General features: G+C 34.4%; 1 protein-coding gene across 1 annotated transcript in view; it reads left to right on the top strand.

Moving 5' to 3' along the window:
- GRIK2 (glutamate ionotropic receptor kainate type subunit 2) overlaps positions 1 to 1,146 on the top strand; it is a 629,459-nt gene extending 628,313 nt beyond the window's left edge. The window contains exon 16 of the mRNA XM_068550777.1: positions 982 to 1,146. Coding sequence (XP_068406878.1) covers positions 982 to 1,146 — 165 coding nt within the window. The remainder of the gene's footprint in view (positions 1 to 981) is intronic.
- Positions 1,147 to 12,717: the final 11,571 nt, after the last annotated feature.

Below are 12,717 nucleotides of genomic sequence, written 5' to 3'. Positions count from 1 at the left end.
CCACATTTTTAGTTCTTGCACAGAAAGAGCCTAAGTCTTAGACCATCTGAATGTCAACAACAATGTGAAAATGGTTCATGGTTATATGTACCTAACACACGTATCTCAATTTGCTGGGGAGGGAGACTAACAATTTTTTTGTTTCACGTTTTGACTCTGTAGTAGGAATTTGAGGAGTGTGTAATAATGAGCCCCAGATATAAAGAATTTCTGGCAAATCTATTGCCAATAAAACAGGAATTAAAAAATAAATTACGTATAGGGTCATTTTTTTCTCCATGGAATAAATTATTTATCAGCTCTCAGTTATCAAGCTGATGGTGACAAAGAAGTTAATATGTGTGCATGGATTTTTAATGTGATACAATGTCATTTCATGATTAGCTCATATGTGTTTGTAATCATCATCGATAGTTTTATAGGCAGAATCACAAAACGATACAATGAATAGCAGAAATTATTTTCCATATTTTATGTCTAAATGTGTGAGTACTATTTTTGTTCTGTTATGAAATGCACGATGAAGAATCCACGTTTAAAGAAAATTTTCATATCTCATGTTGTGATCTAAAAACCAGTTCATTTTTTTCTAATTTCTTAAAATAGCAAAAATGGATTTCTGGTAACCGGTTTGTGTATATGTGCTTATATTTAAATTTTAAGGTCGATTTATATCTTATAATGTTAATTTTATATCTGAAAATCTTATTCAACGTATATGTAATGTATGCATTCCTAGTTGGCAGCTCACTTCACTATCTGGTGGAGATTTTCTTTAAACTTGCCCACTTTGATAAAATATTTTAATTATCATGATTTGTATGTTAAAATTGTAATAATTTGTTATAATTTTCATAATGGAGTTTTTCAAAACTTCAAGGCTGCTATGTTGACAAGTCTTTGAGAATGATTTTAATATTGTTTCAGGACCGTTGCCATTGATCTGTTTTGTAATATTTCGTTTTCTGTGTTATTCTGTAGAGGTCCTTCTGTAGTGCCATGGTAGAGGAATTGAGGATGTCCCTGAAGTGCCAGCGTCGGTTAAAACACAAGCCACAGGCCCCAGTTATCGTGAAAACAGAAGAAGTTATCAACATGCACACATTTAACGACAGAAGGTTGCCAGGTAAAGAAACCATGGCATAAAGCTGGGAGGCCAAACACCCAAGCACAAACTGTCGTCTGTTTTTCCAAACAATTTAGCGAGAATGTTTCCTGTGGAAATATGCAACCTGTGCAAAATAAAATGAGTTACCTCATGCCGCTGTGTCTATGAACTAGAGACTCTGTGATCTAAGCAGTTGCAATGATCAGACTTGAGTTACAGGCATCATGGAGAACCAAGTTACACGGGGTTAAACTGTTTATCATGGGTTCCTCCCTTCTTCTGAGTGAACGTTACATACGCATTTGTGGCTGGTTTCAAATGCAGTTCAGTAAGAAATTACAGGTTCCTTTTGAGGCCCAACTGTTGCCAGGAGATGGAGCATAATTGCCCCAAGGGTAACGAGGTAAAAAAAAATCATTAAGAATAAAAATACTTGGAATCAGCAAAAACTGTAGTGTTGCAAGAAACAATACAGTCTTCTGAACATCCAGATAAGAGGGTAGTGATGTTACTAGCCCCCAACTACTCAGTATAATGATCATCTGAATTGACAATACGTGTTTATAAGATGTGATAAAAATGTAATGCAAAACAAATCTGACTTTCATGGCAAGTGGAATATGAAGCAGATCTTCATCAGTGTTTTTCTTTCTTTTTCTTTCTTTTTGTTTTTTCGACAGTGTGTGTCACTGATTGAGATAGAAATGTCAATTCCCAAGGAAATAATGTTTTCTCTTATATTCACCATGGCAGGAGATTTAACATGTAACTCTATCAAATCCCTACCTATTCCCCAGACACCCTTTCCCCACTCCCACACCAAGAAAAAAAGCAACAGTTGGTTCAGAGATTCTGAATCACAAAGGATGATGTTTTGCAATCTTTGTCTTAAGTTGTAAAAGAGGGCTGAGTGTTGATAGTTCTGTGGAAGACTGAAACTTTCCTTCTAACATTCAGATATGTTAATCCAAACCCTCCTTCCTGCTATAAATGAACTTGATGGAGCCTGGGCAGATCTCAGTGAAAGGATAAAGGGGACTGGTCATCCATCTAAAGGAAAGTGCGTGTGGTGAACTTTGACGTGGACTGCATTTATCAATACAGTCACAATGTTAAATGAACAAAATTCTTGAGCAGTTTTTTTCAAAAAAATGTTCAGGTTTATTTGTGGAAATGCAAGATTTCTATGAAAATAGTTTTTGTATGGAAATTTTTGTAATACTTTTTATCAACAAAATAAGAACATGCGTTCCTGTCAGGGGTGTGATGTCAAGCATGAATGGTAGTGCGTGTGCACCACCAACGTTTGGTGAAAACTATTTTTATCAAGAAAAAAAGGAATCATAGAAGAGAAATATTTTCAAGTTAGATAATAGAAAAGCTAGGTGCACTACCACCACTGCTTACCATGCCACACCCCTGGTTTCCACGAGGCTGATAACATACTGTAACGAACAATTGTGTGTAAAATGGTAAAAGACACAGAACTCTTGACAACATTGTGATAACAGTTGAGTGCACACAGTTTGCTGTTTGAATCCAATGCACAAAATTTTAAAAAAATCATTAAAATTATGTCCATTTTACTTTCATCTTTGACTTTCATTTTTCTCTTGTATGGGTAAAGGAATACATAATATGCTCCTTGCATGAAGGGAAGTATACTTCCTGAATCCTTCCAGGTCATCAAGGATGGCCACTTCCCAACTACCTGGAGAAAAGAAGAAAAAAGCTCAGGCCATGAGCTATTCAGATGTAAGAAAAGCTGGACTGGGATATAAAATGTAATCTTCAGGCTTAGGGCAGTTCAAATGAGAAAACTAGCAGTTCTAGAGGCTATAGTCATGATCTTACCTCTTCTGTGAGTGGATATTGACTATGTCAATAGGGTTGTGTAAGACTGTATAGTGATTGCTGATATTATATTTGAAGTTCAACTGATGTCCAATTTAAGAATTCATTGTGCATTGATAATATAATTCAATGAAGGGAGAGGAAAAGATAGGCTCAAAATCAACAATAAGTTAAAAAAAAAACAGAAAAAACTTCATTCTGTCCCAAAATTTAACTTTAGGGAGTTATATAAGTCACTGTTACAAATCTCAGCATTGTTTTTTTTTTTTTTTTTTTTAAACGGTAAATAACTTCAAATAACATAGCTTATAAAAATGTTTAGATTTTGGTCAATATTAAGCTTTTACTCAATCAGATGCTAATCAGATTTTAAAGCACTTCTAAATTCAGTTCTTCATTATATTAAACAACCTTAATAATAGGCAGAAAATGACAACTTTAATTATTTTTAAATAATCAGGAAATAACTATTTAGATCTTTGGTATGATTTGATAATAATTTTATTTAAGTATTAAGTTAACAAATTTCAAAAAGTATTAAAAAACCTGCTGTATTTTAACTCCAAAGGTAGTTTAGAACATATAAATGATGTGTAATATTTAACTTTTATCCATTTCCTAAAAGGTTCCTGCATTATTTCCAAAACAGATACTGCCCTACTCATTGGGTGCTTGTGCGTATATGAAGTACTATTCTTAATTTTAATAAAATCTTGATTACTTTCAAAATAATTTCAACCAGTAAAAGAATGTCTCCTCTCTCTGGAAAGGCAATATATTGGAGTAAGATTATTCTCCCGTATCTAACACTCGAATTATAAAAAGAAGAGGAAGAGAATGCCTATTCTAGTCGACAGTGTAACCTGATGAGTCCAGGTAATCAGTGGAGACACATATACCACAAATAAATAACTCTAGCCAGTATGGAACACTGAGAGGGTATATTTACACATGCCACAATTAAATAACCCTAACCAGATGAAAGCATCAAGGATTTATATTCATTGTACTTCACAGCTAAGTAACCCTAACAACTATGAGAATACCAAGGAGATATATCCACACATTTACAAGAATAACCCTAACCATTATGGGAGCACCAAGGGGATAGATTCTATTTTACAAATATGTAAAATGGATAAGGATATTTTATTAATTAAAATATTTCAAATATTTTGCAATTCAGTTACATATTTTTAAGAATAAGTTCCTTGTTATTACTGAATGAGTATATGTACTAAACACTAATGATTTTAAAGTATTTTGGCACAATGCTTTTTAATGTTTGTTTATTATGAAATTTGCATATAGCAAATCGTATACAATGCATATGTACAAGAGAATCATGGCATCTGGCTGTAGTGTGCACCAAGAATTGTTTGTCACTGGGAGTGGGCTGTTCTATATATTCTGAAACTAGGCTTACTGTCACTCACCTCCAACTCTGAGGTGTAAATTTAAGCAGAATACTTTAATAGAGAAAAGAGAGTGCCCAGCTGTTTCAGGAAACAGAGCAGGAAAAAAATAATATGGGCCAGGCTCACCTAGGAATTTTGTCCTCAGTTTAAAAGATGGTAAGTGGCAGTGAGAATTTGGTCATGACCGTCCGGAGTGTATCTGTAATTTGAGTCCTATCGCTCAGTTTGAGTCCACGAGAGTGGCCCTTTGTGTCTGCAGCACAATCATTATTGTGAGATTCTTGCCGTTTGAGGATCCCCTTAGTCTCTCTACCATGTAGGATCCCCTGTTGCCTTTAACAGATGTTCTCCCTTTTCTAGGTTTATCTCTAATTTTGGTGACTTCTAAAGAAGGATTACCCAAGAGGTCAACTTTTTGAGATATTTCATGTGTAAAAATGCTTTTATTCTACTCTCATAAATAATTATTAGTTTTGCTGGGTGTAGAATTCTAAATTGAAAATAATTTTCTTAGATAAATTTGAAAGCATTTTTTTCATTGTTTTCTTACTTCTAATTCACGCTGTACAAACGTGAAGCCATTCAGATCTCCAATTCTTGGTATGTGAATTTTTTTTTTTTTTTTTTAAATTCTCTCTTAGGTTTGTTTGATCTTCTGCTTGTCCCCAGCATCCTGAGATACTGGAGCTACCAAACTGCTGAGTCTACATTTATTACCTTTGCTTTCCTATTTCTCATTTCTGTCATCTTTATATTCCAAATATTGTATTGAGTTTTTCATTTCTGCCAAATTATTTTAATTTCTATGAGTTCTTGTTTTATGAATGTAATAATTTCTCTTGTATCTCTGAAGACATTAATAGTAATCTTAGGACATTTCTTTCTCCCTGAAAAGACCTCAGTTTTCTCCCAGTTGTATTTTCCTATGTGCTTGTTTGGATTTCTATCTTCCATATTAGAGGTGTTCTTCAGATACTTGTTAATTCTGAGCAACCTGTTAATGATTAAGAAAAGGGGACTAAAATCTGATTTGGAAGCTCTATGTGCACAGCATGGTAGGGGAGAATATTTACCTAATTAGAGCTTTACCATAGATTAGTCTAGAGGGACTATTTGTTGATGAATCCTTCAAAATGTCCCTATCTTTGGATCTTTCCTTTGATTCCCCAGAAGAGTATCTTTTAATTTTCTGCCTGGAGATTAAGGCCCTGACTGCCAATGTTCTGCTAATCATAGGTTAAGAGCTCTTGAGATCTCTGCATTCTGCATTCAGAATGACTAAGGTCACTTAATCACCCTGTTTTAAATTTAGCAGTCAGGCTTTCAACTGGACCTGGCATCTTCTAGTCTGGAGTCCTTCATTTTTTCCCTTTTGAGAATAATTCCTTATCACTTTGATGAGGGGTGAAGAACAGCCTCGGAGGGGTGAGAAGAGGGAGGAGAATACAGGAATCCACTGTTTTCAAACTACATTCAATAGGTCCTCCTTGTTGTATTCTTTCTCCTACACTATTAGTTATTAAGGCATATTGCACAGCTGGGTCTTGTGCCTTGGAAGATTCTGTGATATAATTTGATTGGTTCTCAGCTTTTCACACTTCCTTGTTGTGTTCTTTCTCCTACACTATTGGTTATTAAGGCATATTGCACAGCTGGGTCCTGTGCCTTGGAGGATTCTGTGATATAATCTGATTGGTTCTCAGCTTTTCACACTGACCACTTGGAATTCTATTTTTTCCAGTCTGCTTGGTTAACTATCATTTGTTCATATGCTTTCTCCTTCCAAAAATTTTGTTGAAATTTTCACCTCTCTTGTTCTTATTCTTGGAGTTTTATACATTTAAACAACAACAACAACAAAAAACACCTCTCTACTATAATTTTTATGGTTGAGTAGGGAGCAAAATTTGATGCATGCATTCAATCCTTCACTCTTATCTGGAACAAGAACCCTGTCTTTAAAGAAAATATTATGCAGAAATCCAGGATAGGAAGCAAATAAAAATTAGAACTACTCTGGTTCAAATAGAGTGGAGATAGAGCAGACCTTGCTTTTATAATTGTAAAGAATGTAATACTGTCAATGACTTCTTCTTACCAAATATTTTTTCTAACTCAATATGTAAGGGGATACTATCACAATAAAAATGAATTTCACAAAATGGAGCCCAAGAATATTTTTGAAGTGGGGAAGATTTCAGTGCCTGTCAAAGAATGCTAAATTTGGAATCCAATGTAATTTATACCCTAAGGGCTTAGGTCTAATTCAAAACATTCCAACTTCATTTTGTAAAGCTCCAGAAGTATGTGTTATAATGTAGATAAGGAACACTTTCTTAGTGAACCACGATGAACTGTAAGATTTTAAGAATCCTCTTTAATGTACTGCCTTACACTGTACCTTGCCTTCACATTTATTATGAGTGTAATTTAAAAAAAAAATTAAATACATGCCTGCCTCTTTACAAAGAAGAGTAGCTGTTATCCTACATTTCAACTAGAGATTTCTATAATATTATACCATCAAAAATATAACACTCTCAATTACCAGCCCAGTTAACCTTAAGGTCAATATGTAGAGTTTAATATCTAATCCAATATCATTGGATTAGATATATACACTGAAAAATTAAAATCATAAATCCCCCTCACCTTGGGCAAAATTCATGTTAAAAGGGGAAATAAAAGACACACTACGCACATGCTCCTTCTATAATATTTTATATTATTTTTTAACATGTATCTTGTATCTGAGCTCCTAACCTAAGGTTTTCACATAGTTTAGGATAAATGCTATAGCTCCAGCCACTATAATCACATTTCCACCAGGAGGAAGAACAAAAAGAAATTAAAAGGGTCTTGCTCCTTCCTTGTAAGGACACATACCACATGTTACACATTATGTTGGTCAGAAATAATGATATGGTCACACTTAGCTCTAAGGTAGGATAGGAAATGTAGACTTTAATTTGGGCAGCCATATGCCCCCTAAAAATCAGGGGCTCTATTACTAAAAAATGTATGAAAAATTTTGGGGAACAAATTGCAATCTCTGCCCTCCCGGTATTTCTGGTCTCTCACCCCAACCCACTAAACCCTACCTTGTTCTGTTCACTCCCTATTTTGTTCATTTACCACCTGTTTGCCATCTACCACTACCGTTTTCTTTTTATCAGATTTTCTCATATCTTATTGTTTTTCTTTACATTTCTTATATTTTTCCCTAATGGAAAACTGGATTCTCCCTTATGACAATATTTGTGTTGAAACTCAACAAAAGAGGAAGCAGTTGGCAATTTCTTTGCAGAATACCTTTCATTTAGTTATAGACAAAGACCTGTCTTATATAACCATTCCTTTGATTCCCAAGATATTCTTCCTCATTCTTTAAAAACCCAGACACCTTGATTAGAATTGGCCTGTTACTCTGTGCCCCGCCATCAAGAATAAGCATGCACCCATTTGTTTATATTTAAAAATCAGTGAACCTACATTATAAACTAAGTTTTGTGTTAGATCCTGGATGTGCAATATGATCAAAAAGAGACATGGTGCTTTTTGTGATAATTTAAAGTCTAGAAGAGGAGGCTGAATTTAATCAAATGTGCTAAATGCATAAATACAAACTGAAAAGTGCTGTCACCAAGAAGTGCTCCTTTCTTTCAGATTCAGATGAATGATGAGACTTCACCCACTTAATCTCAAGTAGTGCAGTTTAATAGTTGAAAATGTGAGAAATTGGATTATATTTAAAAGGATGCACAGAGAGCCACTTACTGGTGTAATGAAACATATTATTGTTTCGTGTGTTCCTCCCAGGACTACGTAACGTCTATTGGCTTCAAACCATGGCACAGGGTAGGATTCTTCCAGGTATGGAGAACATAAACTGAGATGTCAACTCTGCTGTTAGAGCATTACTGCCATCCTATTACTCAGGGTGGCGATTTCCCATTATATGCAAAATATGATACCATAACTTTACCTAAGTTTTTCTCTGACCTAAACGATTGCCTTTTGTGTTGATTCTTTTTTCCTTTGTCCTCACCTAGGTACAAGAAAATATTCCATCAGTGCTCCTTTTTTTTCTTTTTGTTTAAAAGTTTCTTGCTTTCCTTTCATGGTAGAAGTGAACAGTTACCTCACAATTGACTTTGGAACACTGAGAACATTCTTGTTGAAATGGGGTGAAATAGACAAATCTCAAATATTTAGCTCTTGTCCAAAAGTTTACCAAAAAATGCACTTGACTCTCTTTCACACAGGTGATGGGAAGGAAAGGTATGGTGTTTTATGAGAGCCTGTAAAAAAAGAACCTTACTTAGACTAGAAAATTGGGGTAGACTTACCAGAGGAAGCGATGATTGCACTGAGATATAAAGGATGAGAAGCAGATACTCAGTAAAAAGTTTCACAAGCCTGTGACAAAATACCTGTAAGAGTCATGTGATATGAGGGAGTATGGCATATTCTTGAGGAACTGATAGGCAGCCAGTGTTGATGGAGCACAAAGAAGGCATGGGGATATGTAATAGAGATGCATTTAAAATATAGCTCAGAGCCAGACTTTGGCAAGGTAATACAAGTGACTTTAATGATTTGATCTTTATCCAAAGAGCAATGAAAACCAATTAAATCTCTTAAGCAGAAGCAAGATTGTTGGATAAGATCTGCATTTTGTAAAGAACACTCAGGCTTCAGTTTGGAGCATGGTTTAAATAGGTAACAGAGTGGTTATAGGAGATTAGTGAAGAGGTCATATCAGTAAGTAGTCTGGGTAAGGTACTATGTTAGTTTAGATTAAACCCAATTAGTAGCAGTGAAGATCAACAGAGACACGTTCAAAATATTTAGTAGGCAAAAATTCACATAGTTTCATGAGGAATTCAATAATCAGTATAAAGATTGCTAACAATTTTTGTGCCATAATGTATAATGAGTACTTTATATGAATTACCTCCTCCGATTCTCTGAGTAACCCTATGGGCTAGGCCTAATATTATTATCATTTTACAGACAGGGAAACCACTGACAGGAGAACAGAAATCAATTTTTAAAGTATTGCAGTCGTCAAACTCAGGCAGAATGACTCCAATGTTCTTAGGCACTATTCAGTCAATACACAGTGGAAGTGTAAATTTCCTGGAGGACAGATGGATAGAAAGAGAGAGAACAAGTGTAACACTGCAGAATGTCTTCTGAAACTTCCTTTTTAAACTGAAATTTATATTACTAAGATTTGTTTTTCTCCTGAGCGCTCTTGTTCATCATTTTTTACTGTATAATATTTATTGACTGCACCTACTATAATTTATTTATTTGTTGTCCAGATAGTGGGTATTAGAATTTTTTTTTCTTTTTAAGCTGTACATCATGCTAGTATGTATATTTTTGTATATGTCTCCTGGCACTACTGTGTTAAAATTCTTCTTGGTCATACATACTCTGAGCCTCAGGGTATGTCAATGTTCTGCTCTACAACACTGCCAAAGCCACTGTACCAATCAGCATCTTCATCATTAATATGTAAGAGAAACTGATAATCCATTCCCTCTCAAACTCTTGGATTTTGTCAGATTTTTAAAAAAAATTTTTGCTTATCAAACGTGTCAAATGTCATTGTGGTCTTGATTTGCATTTCCCTCTTGACAAGTACAATTTTTATCTTCCCTTATGTGTATTAGCTAGATGTGTTTCGCATTCCTTGAAATGTCTACTCAGGTCTTTTACCAAGGTTTCTATTGAATTATTTTTCTTAATGATTTCTAGAAGTCTATATACTAGTGACATTATCTAATCTGTTACTTGATATTATTTTCTGCAAACGTCTCTTCCCCATGTGTTACCTATGTATTTTTCACTTCCCTTAAAGGCCGTTTGATAAACAGAGGTTGCTAATCTTAATGTTGCCAAAGTTATCATTCTTTTACTTTTTTGTTAGCACTTTTGGTACCCTGTATAAGAAACGTTTTCTTTAGTGATAACAGTGGTATTCATCTATGTGTTTTTCTAAAAATTTCAAAGTTTTACTTTATAATTTTAGTTAAATTCAAATGTGTACATTATTTCCCCCCCATCTGTATAACTATTTTCCCCCGCAATTTGTTAAATGGTATCTTCTCTCAGTGATCTCCTATGCCACATCTGGAACATATTAAGTTTTCCTATATGCATGGGTCTGTTTCTGGGTTTTATATTTAATAATTTCTTATTCTTTGTCTTCAGAAGTATCTTGTTATATCACCTAAATTTCAAAATCAACCATTCAAGTTACACACACACACACACACACACAAACTGTTGGAATTTTAATCATAATGAGTCAAATCTTTGTATCAATTTGGAAAGAATTTATTTCTTACTCATAGACACGTATTTGTCTTCTTTAATGTCCTTTACTATTTTTTGCTTATAGTTCTCCCATATTTATTTATTCCTAGGTAATTTATAGTTTTTGTAGCTATTGTAAATGTTGTCTATTTAAAAATGCTGTTTTTATACTGTATGTTACTTGTACATAGAAATGCATATATATGTATACATGTATACATATATATATCTTATATTCAATATATCTTATGTTCAATCACCTTGTTAAATTCTCCTTTTATTTCTATATATTTAATTCTAGGTTGTTTTGGATTTTCTATGTAAACAGCCACATGATATGCAAATAATGAATGTCTTCCTCTTTTGGTTTTAAGTTTTTTCTTGTCTTATGGAGCTATGACCTCTAATACAATGTTGAATATAATAGGTAGCAGTAGACATCTTTGTTTATTCCTGACTTTAAAGGAAATGTTTCCAACCTATTTGGCATTACTCATTTTGCCTCAGTCTTTCCAAATTGCTGCTTAAATAATCTCCACCTAAAAATTTCCCTTTTCCCTCAGCACTTGTCTAGATCTCCACTTACATTTCAAAGACTGTTGATCTTCAAGTTACAAAGATATAGTATACGAACTATAGCCTGTCCCTGGGACAGACTTTGTGGAGGAGGTACAAAAGTAAACAGGTAAATGCCCTCAGATATTTTGGATTCTTTATACATGGCACACAGAGGCCGGATCCTTATTACATTTTGCTGTTCCAGTGCAAGTACTTTCTACCTAGTTTTTCCATTGCCAGTATTTTTCCACTCCTCACACCCCCAATAGAGTTTTTTTGTTGTGTTATATTTTTTTTACAAAATAGACCTAATCATTTGTTTGCTGAAAAGAGCAGAATAGTCTTTGATTGTTTTCTCTGTTACCTACAATATAAATAGTAGCTTTTTGACATGCCATTTAGAGACATTTTGAATGCATATAAACTGATTCTAAACTGTCTTTTAGCTTCATTTTCCTTGCTGCACCCAAAAATTCTATATTCCAAACATACCCAATAACTGATTAATAATTTTGCCGTAAATTTTCTCATTTTCTACACTTGCTGTACCTGAAAGTTTCTTATCTCATTCCCTCCCTACAAAAGTTTCTACTTATTTTTCATGGTCTAACTTGCGAGTAGAAATGTATCTAAGATCTCTTTTTGAAGTCTTCTAGGACTTAGCATAGTGTCTTTCACATAGTAGGTGTTCAATGATTTGTGATATATAAATTTTTCTTTCAGAAACAATTTTAATTTATATTTTATAGCCTGAAAAAATTTAAGCAAATTAGTTTTTTTTTAAAAATTTATTTATTTTTATGGTTGTGTTGGGTCTTCGTTTCTGTGCAAGGGCTTTCTCTAGTTGTGGCAAGCAGGGACCACTCTTCATCGCGGTGCGCGGGCGTCTCACTATCGCGGCCTCTCTTGTTGCGGAGCACAGGCTCCAGACGCGCAGGCTCAGTAGTTGCGGCTCACGAGCCCAGCTGCTCCGCGGCATGTGGGATCTTCCCAGACCAGGGCTCGAACCCGTGTCCCCTGCATTGGCAGGCAGATTCTCAACCACTGCGCCACCAGGGAAGCCCAAATTAGTTTTAAGGTCAGCTAAATTTCAGTAAAAGAAGTCTAAAAATAGAATTAAAAAAATTCTTGTGATTATAGTGGCAACGGACACAGAACTGATATACATAATTCATTTATGATAGTTTCAAGTGCATAATGATATGTTTTAGGGATTAGCTTCTACATTGCCATGCTTGTGGTGTTGTTAATTAATTATTCAATCCTTTCTGAAGTAAATCCTATTTGTCACATGTGTCAGTAATATTTCTGTTAAGGATAGTTGATAGTCTGTAGATCATGATTTATGATTGAATTCCTTCTAAAGAAAATAACTTGAAGCATGTTAATTCCACAAACGTTTCCTCAAAAACTCTTGTAAGCCAGATATTATACCATTAACTAAAGATT

This window comes from Eschrichtius robustus, chromosome 9, assembly GCF_028021215.1.
Source record: "Eschrichtius robustus isolate mEscRob2 chromosome 9, mEscRob2.pri, whole genome shotgun sequence".
NCBI lineage: Eukaryota > Metazoa > Chordata > Mammalia > Artiodactyla > Eschrichtiidae > Eschrichtius > Eschrichtius robustus.
This window is presented reverse-complemented; position numbering and strand designations above follow the sequence as displayed.